Source organism: Trematomus bernacchii, unplaced genomic scaffold (assembly GCF_902827165.1).
Source record: "Trematomus bernacchii unplaced genomic scaffold, fTreBer1.1, whole genome shotgun sequence".
NCBI classification, from domain to species: Eukaryota; Metazoa; Chordata; class Actinopteri; order Perciformes; family Nototheniidae; genus Trematomus; species Trematomus bernacchii.
In genome coordinates this window covers 12,302,701-12,318,686 of record NW_022987973.1, presented here as the reverse complement: position 1 = coordinate 12,318,686, position 15,986 = coordinate 12,302,701, and the positions used below count along the sequence as shown (strand labels likewise).

The 15,986-nt window shown below is 39.1% G+C and overlaps 1 protein-coding gene across 1 annotated transcript; it reads left to right on the top strand.

The window, feature by feature from the left end:
- Positions 1–3,021: 3,021 nt before the first annotated feature.
- On the top strand, positions 3,022–13,346 carry nkpd1 (NTPase, KAP family P-loop domain containing 1). The gene is made up of 6 exons (XM_034116830.1): positions 3,022–3,221; positions 6,471–6,539; positions 7,114–7,230; positions 10,022–10,350; positions 10,692–12,158; positions 12,448–13,346. The coding sequence occupies exons 2-6, from the start codon at positions 6,521–6,523 to the stop codon at positions 12,739–12,741; spliced, it is 2,226 nt and encodes a 741-aa protein (XP_033972721.1). The 5' UTR covers positions 3,022–3,221; positions 6,471–6,520; the 3' UTR covers positions 12,742–13,346.
- Positions 13,347–15,986: the final 2,640 nt, after the last annotated feature.

Genomic DNA, 15,986 nt, shown 5'->3' with positions numbered 1-15,986 from the left:
GTCAACAGCCATCAACCCCTCAACCGACTGATATTGACAATAAAACACGAGGCAGGATCAGCGGGTTGGAGTGAATATGTGCACACATGCGTGTAAGGTTGGGTGAAAGGTCCAAGAGTGGGCACTCGTTCCAACACCACCACCCGGAGAGGAGCTCGTTGTGAACCTGGTAGCTATACTCTCACACGGTGGGATAAAGACAGATTTCATGGGAGCGTGGAGAGGAATACAAAGAGGCAGCCGCACAGAAAGAAAAATGTATAATGATCCCCGTTGTCACAGCCATGACTTTTGGACAGCTCCACTCGCAGCATGCTGCAGAGGAGATGGAGAATTGTAAGCCTTGTCATGCATCATAAATGTAATACCATATGGGAATGTAGCCCTCACACGCAGAAGAGAATAGGAAATGTGTGCGCCTCATAAAGGAGAATGTATTGCCTTTTACGAGGTAGCGAAGGACATATTGTGTGGCAGGCCTCATAAACATACACGTTTCTCTTATGAGTTTTTCTGGGATTTGAGGGAAGGCTGTATAGAATAAAAAAGTAGCATTAAGAACCGGATAAGCAAAGACACTATTTCCATTGAAATGGCTGTACTGCTTGAGAAGGGATGAGGATGAGGAGAAGAGGACGAAATGGAAATAGATGGAAATAAGATGATGTGATCTGGGATCTGAATGTGAATGGAAAGGAGGTTGAAGGTGCTGGCAAAAAGAATCATGTATGGGATGTTTGTGCTGATAGATACAAGATCAGCATGCATACCATTCCACTCACCCCTGCCCCCGCAGGGCTCTTCGGTGGCAATCTCATGCCTTTTTTTTCTCTTAATATCTGCCACAGAGGTATCAAGCAAAAGTGGATTTTGCGCGTGTGCAGGAGTTTTCATCTCGCTGTCTCTGGTGGGATTGTTAAAGCAGACAGTGTCTATAGATCTTTGGAGGTGACAGCATTCAGAAACCTCCATTTGTTGGTGCCATCATCCCTTGGTGACAATAAAAGACAATTGGTGTGTGTGAATCAGCTTGTGGCAGGGATCTGGACCCCTGTGCCTCAGGGTGAAGACCCTATCATCATCCTTGCTTGCAGCGCAGGTCTGCCGAGGGAGCAGCAAAGCTTAAAACATCATGCCCAGATTTAGCAGCGTTACTCTCTGTATCTCTGGCTATTTCTCTGTCCTCTCCCTGTGACTTAGCACAATCTGCAGAGAGACTGATCAATAGATCACACCAACAAGAGGTCTTGAGGCCAATTAGGCCTGGCAAGCCGGTGTCAGGCGTGTCAATACTGAGGCTTGTCTGCCTTCAGGAACAATGGATAAGGAATAAAATTGGATAGATATATACGTGAATGTGTGTGTGCTTGTGTGTTTCTGTGTGTGCTCTGCAGCTTCTGATTTAAATTAAAGATCATCAGCCCATCCAATAGAAGTTCTAGCACATCTTAAGCTCTTGACCGCTCCCCATTTTCAGTAAATGCCTCCTTCACTGTCGGGTCTGCTCCTACATACCAAACAGAGCAGAGAGGTGTGATGAAGGGTGCTGATCAAATGTCATTGTGCAGCTTTCATGCACAATACTTTAGCGCCCTCTGTTGGTGTGTTAAATTACAACACTTTCTTTTCTAAATATCTTTTGACTTGTTCCTGAATCACAGTTGATGCAAGTGACCCTAAGTGCAAACAATTTCAACTAGCTTCTGACAGAAAAAAAAATTGCGTTTTCCTGAACCTAACATATTACAATATTAGTTTAATTTCCCCTTGCCTCGAGCAAAAAATCCCTCCAAGTCCGTCCAATTCTGAATACAATTTATCTCTGTCTGATACCTATCTTGGATTAATCATGAAGGTGAATTCATTAACTTAACTGCAAGGTTTATGTGGTGAAAGATCGAGATGTGGTGTGAGGGTTCACAGAAGGGGAGATACAATCCAATTAAATCAGTATTGGTTTGCAAAAGACTCCTGGCCAAGTAATAACTGAGAACCTCTTTCTCTCACACACACCCTCACAACCACACACTCACACACCCCCACTCTCTCTATGACAATCAAGTTAATTAAAGTAGTTGAACAATCAGGTACTCTGAGTAAAGGCAGAATTAGTCACCCTCAAGCCGAGCACTTCAAATCTTAATCAGACATACACTAATTAAACTTCATTTCATCAATATCACCTAAAAACGGAGTATTTTGCTCTCTGGTGCTTATGTGTGAGGTTGTTTACGTATTGACACCAATGTGCATTTGATGCATGTATGTTAACAACTTTAAAATATCCCATGCATGATTGTCTCTATGGTGTATCCGTCTCTAACTGTGCACACAAAGCTCTCTGTTAATATAAATCAATACTTATTATATAGATATATGTTTAAATACATTTGGAGCCATCTTTTAATAAATGACAATTTTAATAGAAATGTTTTTTGTTTTAATTTCAACCTTCAACAAAATAATGTTTTAAATATAACATTGGAACATTATGTATTAAATTAGTCAACTTGACATTATTTACATACACAGTTTATTCGTAGTTGGTTTTGAAGGACCTGTCTTGTGTATACTGCGACACCAGATGGTAAAGCTAATGCAAGAAACTAAACAAATCAAGCCAAGGGAAATCAGGCTTCGAGCTTGTTCGTCAAAGCTTGACTAACCAGTTATGTCATAACAAATACTGCTCTGGGCATCTTAAACACTTTGCATGTCAGTTCAGGAAGAGGAATCCAGCCATTCCCAACCGGAGGGGCTTCAAACTAGGAATTCAGTTCAGGAAACATGCAGACCTAGGCTCCGGCATGGCAATTTGTTACATTTTTGCAAGAAGTTAAAAACTTGGATATGCCAGAAGCTATCAAGAAAATGGGGATTTTTGTACCTTGTAATGCTTTCAGGAACTACCCACTTCACTCAGATGATATGAATAGGGAGAAAATTGGGAGCAGCAGGAGTAGTATGGTGTTACAGATTGGAAAAGGAGAATGGACAAAAAGATTGTGACCTCACTTCCTGGTAAATATCAGTCCCAAAGACGTTGCCTGTGGTTACCAGTTGCCTTTTCTTTCCTTCTGTTATCAGTGTTGTAAAGTTTTACAGCACTCACGTCATGTGGGTTTAAGGTTCAACACACCTTAGCTGCATGGTCCTTTCCTCTTTCTGGATATGTTAAGAGTCCAAGTAAAGATCAGGACTGACATTTGGAACATAAACAGGTAAGCTTGTTTCATTATTAAAGGAGAGGTGTCATGCTTTTCCGGTTATTACCCGTCCCCTTGTGTGTTATGAAGGTTTTTATGCATGTAAACGGTGTGCAGAGTCAAAACCCTCAAAGTACACCCTGTAGCGAGTAAAACTCTAACACAGAAAATACCTCCCCAAAACGCCTAGTTGGAGATACGTCATTAGGCGCGTTCACACCAAGTACTTTGCTGTATTTAGTGCCGGCACTCAGTGCCCCGGCACTTATTACCCCAGGGCATTTAGTACAAATCGCGTTCACACCGGAGTACTTTTCCCTGAGGGAAGATTACGCAAATGAGCTGCTGACGTCACTTCGTCTTCTTCTGCTTTGGGTTTACTGGCAGGCCGCAAACAACTTCACGGCGTATACTGCCACCCGGAGTCCCCGGCCGGAAGTCCCCGGAGTTGGGGACTGGCTTCAGTAGAAGCTGCTGGGACTCCCAGCTGCTACTGAAGCCTTCCGAGTAAATCGCCAGAACGCCGACACCTCCTCAGGACATGTTTTATTTTGTGTTGCCATAAGTTAGTCTCTCTGCGTTTGTGCACTGGGCGAATGCTAATGCTAATAATGCTAATGCCAGGATAATAAAATGGTGGCTCTACAAAACATTTCAGAGTTGTACGGGGCGTGGTTTACAATTCGCCCAGCCAATCAGAACTGGGGCACTTTTTTCCCCCAGGAAAGTACCATCTCTCAGCAGGCACTAAAAATGGGGGTAAAAGTTCCCGAGATTAAGTGCTCTTTTTGGTGTGAACGCGACATAAGGGGTACTAACGGAACTAAACGTGAAAAGTACGGTGAAAAGTACTCCGGTGTGAACGCGGCTATTGTCCATTTGATTCTTCCGGGTACGGGATGATGTAATCCCGTACCCGGAACGAAATGGACCAATCCGTGGAGCCGTTACGTTACGTCCGCGGAGCCGTTACGCTAAGCCCCCGCTGATTGGTCCAAATTGACCAATCCACGGACTTCCTCACACACAGGCAGCTCTGCTGATTTCTCCTCCCTGGCTGCAGGCTGATAACAGACAGTTGGGATCGCGGCAAAATTCTCTCTGCAGACCCATTCTCACAGCGTTTATCAACCTTTTTCTTACTCAATATCAAGCCACACTTATTGTTTTTACTTCGACTGTGACTTTGTGTGTGCTCAGGATGAGTTTGGCTGTGTTTCGCTATGTATGCTAAACAAGGAAACAACACCTCCACGGAGCTCAGCGCGATTCACAACGTCCCGACCAATCAGAGCACACTGTGCTCACAGGGAGGGTGGGGGCTGGAGCTTTTGGAGCTACAACGAGCCGTTAAAGGCAGAGAGTGAAATGCAGTGAATACAAGTAGTTTACAGAGATGCTGTATGAGAAACCAATGTGAGTTTGAAAAAATGCACAGTATAAATATATTCTAGTATACCTCAACAATGGAATTATGATCAGTGGAAATGGCCATGACACCTCTCCTTTAACACATTTCTGCCATATCAGTTATTATCTAATGGGTGCTTAGAACATAATTAAAGTGTTATGGTTTACAATAATATTGTATTGTTTGTTAACATTTATATCACACGTACATTCAAAGCAAAGCCTATATTTTCTCTAAACATATCTTTAAGATTTATTTTAGTCTGTTAGAGTCTAATAGACCAAAATACCGGCTGCGTACCGGGGGTTGGGGGCCACTGTGTACATTAGGCATGTGCAGACAAGAAACAAGGAGAGAAAATATGTTGCCAGCAGGGAAAAGAACTAGGCAATGCAAGGTAATCATTGACTCAGCCTGACTGTTGACATTTTCGCACATAAAAAAGAACAGCCTGCATTCACGGAGAGATCATACCCATAAAACAACTCACTGTAGTGCCTGTCAATCAACACTCAGAACAAAAGGAAAAAATAACATGTGGGTTGAAAATGGCTATTTCTGCTGCTTAAGCACTCTCAAGGACATTTACTCCACTTGTGGTGTTTTCAATGTAGTTGTAGAGGTGTTAAGTACATGAACAAACAGATCTTTCTCACTCAATCCCGAAGTTAAACTGAGTGTGCTTAAACAACACAAGGGTTGTCAAAATGACTGGGATTTTGCATGGGAGCTCCTCTCACTGATGACTGAGAGCACCATTGTTTAATCAGGCATTATATACAGCGAGGAGTATGGCAAGCCGATTTAGCTTTTATTCATTTCTGGAGGATATCAAAAAATCAATTCTTACTAGTAATAATGTTTATTTCTGATATCAAAAATTGAATTTTAACTAGTTAGAATGTGTATTCTTGATATCAGAAATGTGATTTTAACTAGTGAGATTTGCATCGTTTTTCTCATTCATTTCAATGGGAGTTGGAATTTGAACTAGTTCAAATGCCAATTTCTGATATCAGTAATTCAATTGTTGACATCAGAAATACAATTTGAACTAGTTCAAAATCCTTTTTTTAATATCAGGAATTCAATTTCAACTAGTCGAAATGCCAATTGTTGATATCAGAAATACAATTTGAACTAGTTCAAAATCCTTTTTTGATATCAGGAATTCAATTGTTACGAGTTATAATTCAATTTTTATTTATATCTAGTTACAATTGAATTCCTGATATCAAAAAAAGGATTTTGAATTAGTTCAAATTGTATTTCTGATATCAACAATTGGCATTTCGACTTGTTGAAATTGAATTCTTGATATCAGAAATTGGTATTTTTACTAGTTCAAATGTAATTGTAACTAGTAACAAATAAATTACTGATATCAGAAATTGGTATTTTTACTAGTTCAAATGTAATTGTAACTAGTAACAAATAAATTACTGATATCAGAAATTGGCATTTGAACTAGTTCAAATTCCAACTCCCATTGAAATGAATGAGAAAAACGATGCAAATCTCACTAGTTAAAATCACATTTCTGATATCAGAAATACACATTACAACTAGTTACAATTGAATTTCTGATATCAAGAATTTGCATTCTAACTAGTTAAAATTCTATTTTTGATATCAGAAATAAACATTATTACTAGTAAGAATTGCATTTTTGATATCAAGAACTCGCATTCTTACTAGTAAGAGATATGTTTTGGTATCCTCCAGAAATGAATAAAAGCTAAATCGGCTTGGTAACAGGAGGGACCTGTTACCAAACGGAGAACACACCAACAGAAACACACACACAACTCCACAGTCTGCATTGAGTTCCTTATGTTTTTCATTCTTCGCAGGTTGAGGGGACTTATCTGAAAGCTGAACATCCAAGCACCACACAGTAATCATGTATAATCCAACAAAAGGTGAGTTGTTTGCAGTTTATGAATGAATGAATATAAGAATGAATGTATGAATGAGTTTGAACGCCAAAAATATCTAAACCAGGGATGAGCAGCTCATTAATGCAGGGTCCTGTTTTCCCTCATGTGTTTTTTTCATCATTTATCCAGCAGTATTTCATCTTGAAACACCTTCTTTATGACTTGTTTTTCTTAATTGTTGTCATTAATCAAGTAGCAAAGAATGCACAGCACAGAGCATGTATTTCTGGTTAGACACTCCTTCAATATGCATGAATAAGCTCACCATATAAATTCCTAAATGAACACGTGTTATGTACTACAGAGTATACCTGTAATTTCAGTTCAGTTCAACATTATTGAGCAGAAATGTTCTTAACCAAGAACGATGTCAGTAAAGATTAGTCCTTTGAGCATTTTCTCAGATTAAATCTGTGAAATATCTATTGAGCTATTGATTGTATGTTATGTTTTTGCTATTAGAAGACTGTGGTTAAAGATATTAACTAATGTTTTTCAGAATGTAAAATTAAATATTAAATGAGTTATCCATGTTGTGTCCCAAATTTCTTTTCAGATGATATATATGCATATGCATTGTCGAAGACCTTGACAAAAGTTTCATCACCTGCCACTGTAGGACTCTACTCTTCATGTCAGAATCGACTTAACATGATCCTCGGACAAATGGAAGGTATGTTAACACTCTCGGTGTACCAGCATGTCGTTTCTTTTGACTGCTTACATCTTTAAATGAAAACTTTGAGCACTCAGGCAGTGTCTAAAGTCTATAGGAACCTCATATTAGATTAGATTCAACTTTAATGTCATTGCACCGAGTACAACAAAATGCAGTTTGCATCCAAGTGCAAAGAGTAGTGAAGTGCATTAGTTTTCAACAAATGTACATAACAGAACAAATATAAGTTTTAGGATCTTATCTCGAAACGAATAGGTTGGCATCAAACCTACAACTTCAACCGTTTGCATGCAAACAGACCGTTTTTTGTTTTTTACTGACACCACAAAGTACACTGTAATGATGACTGAAGTTTTTGAAACAACGGTATATGTTGACTGTAAAAACTGCACATGCTAATTAAATGCTGTGGCAGAATAAACCTAATGTTTATTCTTTTGCACTGACATAGCCCCTGCAGTGATAAAAATCACTGAGGCACTTCTTGGCATATGAATGGGCTGTGCACCACCTCAGCGCCGGCTCATAGTTAAATGATTTTTTCACAACTGACTGACTGGAAAGTAGACATTGTAATTCTGCTCCGTAGGCCTCTGGGGGATCTTTGTGTTCAGTACACATACCATTATTCTCCGAAACACTGTAGACAGCAAAATAAATCAAAAACAACCGTGCATTCAGAAAGTGTTAGCACCCCTTAACTTTTTCAAAAAAATGTGTGTTTCAGCTTTATGCTAAAAAATTATTTATCAATGATTCTACACCAGTGTTTCCCACACAAAGACTTGGGCTGGCCACCTTAGAAATGTAACAGAGCTTAAGACGTCACCTAGTATAATGCTAGAACACGCAAACACGGTCACCGTGCTAAAGTCTTTATAGGCTGTGCTCTTGGAAACTTCCAATACAGTCCATTTCAATTTTCCATGCTTTTCCCATAACTGTGCTTGGACACAATATTGTCATGTTGATTCAACTGAATTTACCACAGGAGGACTCCAATCAAAGTTTGGAAAGAACTCACAGATGATCAAGACAAATGAGGGGCACCTTTGCTAAATTTCAAATACCGAAAGGTTGAATACTTATTTGGGATATTTCATATTTTTGATAAATTTGCAAACATTCCTAAAATCCCATTTTTACCTTGTCATTATGGGACATTAAATGTAGATAATAAAGGGGGGAAAATAATTCAATCAAAACTTCATGGAACTTCAACGATAGCTGAGGATTAAGGGTAGTTAGATATTTTCGCCAATCAAAACCTCTGAAAAAAGAAATGTGTCTCTCAGAATTGAAAGGGAAAAACACAAAAGCATTGCACACAATTTAAATCAATTAATGTTGTGTAATTAAGAAGGATAAACTGATGTTTTTTAGCTGATGAGTACTGCAGATATCACTGTAAAATCATTTGACAGTGAGGGGAATACGGTTTTACTATGAAAACTTCGAGACCAGAAATACTGTTTTCACCCCGTGAGGGTTGACGCTAACTTTACATGGACGCTGCCGTCAATAGAAATGAATAGGGGGAAAGACGTATACGTCCTCCTGACCTCAAATAATCTTCGTAATATCTATCAAACTATAGATCCTACACATCCACTGGACGTAGATTCTAAGAGTACAATATACACTTCTCGCTAGAAATCTAATCAAAAAGCATTTTAATGGCCAAACTATCCTACAATTTAGGATTTTCCAGAGAGGGTTATTTGTGAATAACGACCCTCCGGAGCGTTTGCAGTCAACGGGAGCATCAGCCCATACAACCCAGTCTCACGGCATTTCGTGTTATAATCACGAAATTAATCTATTGATTCGTGTTCACCAACACGATTTCCCAATTTTTTTCGTGTCACACAGAACGATTTTAAAAGCAATGTAAATAATAACAAATTAGAAGGAAAAAAAGATTTAAAGAATACAGATTTTAGTATTCTGAGGCTCTGAGCCCCATTTATTTTCCTCGCGGACGGCAAAAGAAAGTCCGACATTATACAATTTAAAATAAAAACAATAATCGTGGCTTGATATTGAGTAAGAAAATGTTTTTATGAACCACACAGCTTCCGGTCTTCCAAGACCCGACCGGACAAAAAGACGTGGTGCAGGCACGAAACATACTACCAATAGAAATACATTGTTTTTAAAATCGTTCTGTGTGACACGAAAGAAATGGGAAAATCGTGTTGGTGAACACGAATCAATAGATTACATTTATTTCGTGACTATTACACGAAATGCCGTGAGACTGGGTTGGCCGATATGCTGCAAATTGTTGTTTCTTACACAACCACTAGAGGTGCTAAACTTTAAAACGTGACTATAGGTCGTAATAAGCTGTTGAACAATCAACCTATTTGGTCGTATGAGTTGGAGGACTTGTTGATACAAATATAACGCTTTGAAAGGATTTAAAACCGATTAATAAATATGGTTTTCAATGGCTCTACATTGGAATTACAGATTGAAAAGCACAATCTTTTGCATACCATTAGTTTTCCTGCAGACTGATTATTTTGGTTTCAGGTCTAGCACCATGGCCAGAGTTGGTGCAAGCTAAATAAGTCTAAGTACCAAAGTTATGGCTATAATATTCCACTTAACTTCTATTTATATCCTGTTTAAGTCCAAGCCATTACCCAGCATGGTGTTTTACCTACATCTCAGTGTTTCACTCTGCTTTGAATTATAGGTTTATATATATATATGTACCCAAAAAGCATAAACAATGTATCTTATATAATAATATTATCTATGTTTTGTGACTCTTCAGTGTACATGAAGCAGGAAGCGTCGAGGATTGAGCAGGAATACAAAGGAAGGTTCCGGCCTCGCTCAGCTAGCCCATCAATTGGCGGTTTTCTAGCTCTCATTGGAAGAATGCTCTTCTACAGACCCATTTGGACAGAGGACAATCAGCAGCACCATAACGTCAGATTCATTTATGTACATTTTAGTGCGTGGCATTTTGCAGGCAGTGACCTGCTGTGGGCCGGGCTAGCCATACGGCTGTTTCAGGCCATGCAGATGAGCTTTGGGAAATTACAGATTGTACTCTATCGTGTGGCTCAATATGATGAAGAAATGGAAGTCCAGAATAAGGTTTGGGAATTTATTTTCACTTCTCTAGGTTATTACACAAAGAGGGTACAGTTGTACTAGCGGTTCTTAATGCTAACCTTCTCGGTTTAGGATTTTAACTAACATGTTAACATGTGCTAATCAGCGCTTAAGACATGCAGCTAAAGGTTAATGGTAGTGCTAATATAGGCAATGTAAATGAATGCACAACAATTTATAGCAAACTTGTCTAAAAGTGTGAGGCTATTCACTTGAAAGAACTAGCCATCTAGCCATGCCACTAGCCTGACTAAACACACTACAGTAACGTCTAACTGTGTCTGATTTTTCTATCTTGTTTGTTTTTTATTAAAAAAAATTAGAGTGTGGAGGATGGTCTCAACCATTGGAGGTCCAAAAAGGTTTGCTGCTGCCCTCTGTGGTTTCTCCTCCTGTCCATCCTCATGGTACCACTTTTAATCCTGGTTTTCATGTTGACTTTTGGTCTTCCCAATCCTGAGATGAAACCAGGTGGAGCAGTGAATGGAACAAACACAAGCTATGTGGGAGTGTTTGAGGGCCTGATCATCGCTTCCATTGGACTCCCTGCAGTAAGCGCTTTGAGGTTTGTCGTTCAGATGGTTAAGAACCTCATCTTCAGCCAGGATCTGAACATTAGGAAGGGAATGGACAATGAGCGAGTCAGCAGCCAACTTGGCTTCATGAACGACGTCAGGAAAGAAATGTGGTTTCTGTCTCAATTCATCCAGTTTATGGAGGTGTTTGAGAGAAGGAGGATCCGAGTGGTACTGAAGATCACCAATCTCGACCGCTGCTCCCCAAAGAAGATTGTTGCAGTTTTGGATGCCATTAACATTCTGCTTTCAGATGAGGAAAGTCCATATATTTCCATTCTGTCTGTAGATCCAGATGTTCTTGTACAGAAAGTGAACTTTGCAGATGGTTGCTTCAGCAAACAAGACAGAGCTTATGCATTGTTGAACGGAATTGTGACTCTGGCCTTTACAGTCCCACCACTGGGCGATGACTCAAAGCGCAGTTTATTTTACAGCCTCACTAGCAATTCAAAATCCCCTGATGACTTAAGCATGAGCAAATATAAGCAAGGAACTGTGGCTCTAAAAGAAAAGTCTTCCTCAGATGTATTCTCAGTGGAGTTGGCCATTGAAACGCAAGAGTCATATCCACTGATGGATAAAAATACAGCAGCACTGGATGTAAAGGACGAGGAAGTAGAGAAGTTGGTTAGGAGCATCCTGAACAGCAACGAGAGGAATCTTAACAAGTACATGTTAGAGGATGCCACGTCTATGAGGAGGGTGATCAACTCCATTCGAGTGACTGTGATAATCATGAAGGCCTTGCAGAAAGAGCTTCCTAACCCAGAATACATCGCTGCATGGGTGGTCTTAGCTAATCAGTGGCCCTGCCGCCTCAGCTGGATCCTCCAGTGTGTGGAAGACGCTCAGCAGAGAGCAGATATTGAACTTGACAATGTTCCCAAGGCTGACGATTCAAAAACCTTGTGGAAAGTCTTCCAAAAATCCAGGGCAGAGCTGTATGTGATGAGTGCACAGATTGAGGACCTCCTCGAGCAGGATGGAGATCCTGAAATGTTTGAAAGATTTCTCACAGTAGATTTCAAATTCACCGTAAAGGACTTGAAGACCTTTGAAGGTTCGACAGTAAACCTGGATCATTCAATCCGGAAGGAGCTGGCTCACATCAGAGGGACATCCAGGCTGAAAGATTCTGGCTGGATGAGGAACCTAGCCCCTCTGCCAATCACAACCATCATCAACATGGATACAGAAGATGTTTGTAAAGAGGTAAGAAAAAAGTTGTAATGTTTAAGCTTTCAGTCTGGATTGATTTGGAAACACATGTGGTCACGGGTGGTAACAGCAAGTGCAGTGTAACGTGTTGTGGAGCTACTCTATCAGAAATACAGCAGAAGAAAATTATGTATATCTGAAGCAAAAACATAACATTTTTTGGACTATTGCAAATCCAACAGAAAAGGAAGTTTATATACATTTAGTAGTCATAGGGAGGATTACGAAACTAAATCCTTTTACTCTTATGTTTATAATGCTTACATTTTCTACTTTTTTGTAGTTGGAGAGGCTGGACTACCACAGTAAGTATAATGATATTGTGAGAAGAAATAACCTCAATGGTTCAGCCCTGCTCTTTGGTGATACAGACGACCTCAAAGAGCTCCTACAAATGACCTTTGGTGAATGGACAAGATTCAGAATGCACTTCCTGGGTGTACCATCACGTCTCCGACCACCGTACAAGAACATGGCCCCGACAGCTTCTCAACCTCAGGCCAATCCATCAGGATTTCACTTCCACATGCCTAATCAGTACTCGCCTAATCCAAATCTGGTTAACGGCAGCATGTAAGACTCCAATCCATATCCAGTGTCCATAAAATGATGATGTGCATGTGTAACACTTATTAACATTTTTTACAGTAACAACACGTGTGCAGAGTTCAGGAGTTTATTTAAAGTTTATTTAAAGTCATTACATTCACTTTGTTCAGCTACAAGGGCTTGTGTTACTTGATTATGTCCCTGTGTCCACCTAAAATCAATTCAGACATCATGACACAATTCCGTCTGATAAATGATAAAGACCTGGAGGACATTATTCAACATCTGAAATCCTCCTCCTGCAGCCTCGATATTATTCCAACAGGATTTTTCAAAAGTGTTTTTCATTGCATTGCCTCAGATCTACTTCACATAGTAAACAAGTCTCTCCACTCGGGTGTATTTCCACATGCCCTGAAAACTGCAGTAATGAAACCACTCTTAAAAAAGCATAATCTAAACACATCCGTAATGAATAATTATAAGCCAATATCAAACTTCCCATTTTTAGGCAAAATGATTGAAAAAGTTGTTTTTCAACAGCTGAGTCATTTCATGCTTTTAAATGACGGTGTTGATGTGTTCCAGTCAGGCTTTCGACCAAACCACAGCACTGAGACTGTTCTTGTTAAAGTCTTCAATGACATCCATTTAAACACAGACAGTGGCAGAATATCAGTGTTAGTATTATTAGATCTCAGTGCTGCATTTGATACTGTTGACCACAACATATTGCTAGACCGACTATAAAACTGGGTGGGACTTTCTGCAACTAAATTGGTTTGATTCCTACTTAAAGGACAGAAAAAACATTGTCTCTCTAGGCAACTACACATCAGCGTTGACAAATATGACATGCAGGGTTCCTCAAGGCTCCATTTTAGGACCTCTGCTTTTTAATATCTATATGCTACCACTGGCTCCAATTATGAAAAACAATGACCTAAGTTATCATATCTATACAGATGACACCCAGATTTATTTAAAAATGTCACCAGGAGACTATTCTCCGATTACAACACTGAGTAAGTGCATTGAGCACATCAATGACTGGATGAGTAGGAACTTTCTCCAATTGAACAAACAGAAAACTGAGATTATTGTTTTTGGAGCAAAGGAGGAACGATTAAAAGTCATCGCAGAGCTTCAGTCGGCAGACTTCAAAACAACGAATAAAGCTAGAAATCTAGGTGTAGTGATGGACTCAGAATGTTAACAGTCACATTACAACAGTTATTAATTCTGCATACTATCACCTGAAGAACATATCTAGGATTAAAAGACTAATGTCACAACAGGATTTAGAAAAGCATGTTTTTATCTTCAGCAGACTCGACTACTGTAATGGTGTCTTCACAGGTCTCACAAAAAAATCCCGTAGAAAGCTGCAGCTGATTCAGAACGCCGCTGCTCGAGTCCTCACAAACACTAAAAGAGTGGATCACATCAGTCCAGTTCTGAAGTCTTTACACTGGCTTCCAGTCTCCCAAAGAATTGATTTTAAAGTACTATTGCTGGTTTTTAAAGCACTAAATGGTTTAGGACCAAATTATATTAACGATCTCCTGCAAAAGTATGAACCATCCAGGAGTCTCAGGTCTTCTGGGACGGGTCTGCTCTCTGTTACAAGAGTCAGAACTAAACATGGAGAAGCAGCATTTAGTTTTTATGCGCCGATCATCTGGAACAAACTCCCTGAATCCTGCAGGTCAGCTGCAACTCTTAATACTTTTAAATTGAGATTAAAAACGTAACTTTTTGACGCTGCATTTGGATGAGTTGTTCAAATTCAAACTGCAGTATGGTATTTATCCTTTTATACCTGTTGGGTTCATTTTATTATCTTTGCTTTTTAAATGCCTTTTTATAATGTGCTTCCACTGTATTTATTCTTAAATGTCTTTTATTTAATTTTGTAAAGCACTTTGGGTTGCCGTGTGCTGAAAGGTGCTATATAAATCAACTTGCCTTGCCTAAGATTTTTTTTTAAATCTCATGCAACTATGAGAAATAAGTATCACATAAAAGTCAGTTAACTTAAGGAAGAGAAAGCCCAACAATCATAGTGGTAGTGTTACCGAGAGGTCCAATCATGTAGAAATCTGCCTTAGTTGACGTGATTGTACAATTGTGTTTATAATGGACACATTTTACATTTTGCTACATCTCACATTATGAAAAGCACATATGATGGCTGAATCACATTAAGCTGCTTTTGTTTCTTGGTCCTGGTATTGTACATGCTAGTTCAGTCACACTCTCACGGCTACACTGTGACACTTTAGTAACATGGAGCCAGTGTTTGTGTCACAAATAACACCTGTGCTTTTCTTTTTATAAAAAGGGAGAACGTTTGCTGTGAAAGACTTATGAGTCAGGTTTCTTTTCTGTCATGGTGCTATAATAGGTGGCCCAAAGGATCAGCTGTGAAACATTTTACATGAGGAAAACACACACACAGAGACCTACTGCTTTTCTACTTGGAAATCATTTTCTGTAACTAAAAATATATAAGTACAAATAAGAATACAATTTCATTATAAAATATAATGCCCCACAAGTGCTATTTTTCTCTTTCTGCTCCTCTATCACACAAACATATGACATGCACATGGAGATAAGCATAGAGTTAGGGGCGATTCAACTGGCAGGGTTAACAGGAGGCTCCTTCATGCACAAAATTGCAACCTGATTTCAGCTTTTACACATTCCAATTTGTGTTGAGCTATTTTTTTTTCGAAACCATTAATGTGTATTATAAGGAGGATGATCTCCCATGCCATAGACAATTAACTGTATGTTTATGTTGTTTATCCTTGTGATGTATAGACAGAAAGATTGCATTCCAGAGGCAGAACAGATTTTGCCAAAATATATTTGGTATTTGACCGATTTAAATGTACTATACGTTTCGAATACTTGATGATCCTTAAGAAAAAATAAATATAATTACTGTAAACTGCACTGAACTGTAATTTTACCTGTCATGAAACTCAATAAAATGTTAGTCTTTACAATAAAATGCATTTGAAAAAGTGTCCCAAAAATAAAAATGCTCATCCAAGCAACTATTTTGTCAGTAGCCTTTCTTAATCTTTCTAAATATTGTTGCCTGTTTACAAACAGCCCAAGCAATGTGCTGACTCAGTAATGATATTTTTACATCAAAGTGTACTCATGGTAAATAAGCAGCTGACGGGTTCATTTCATTTGGATTCCTTTGAACTATTTCCCTTGGAAAGTTGCAAACGTTAATTTAGCTAAGAAATATGA

Bases quoted from the DNA above. Each gene is read 5' to 3' on its own strand.
- nkpd1 (XM_034116830.1), top strand. The intron at 7,231-10,021 runs GTATGTTAACAC...GTGACTCTTCAG, and splicing joins GATCCTCGGACAAATGGAAG to TGTACATGAAGCAGGAAGCG. The intron at 12,159-12,447 runs GTAAGAAAAAAG...ACTTTTTTGTAG, and splicing joins CAGAAGATGTTTGTAAAGAG to TTGGAGAGGCTGGACTACCA.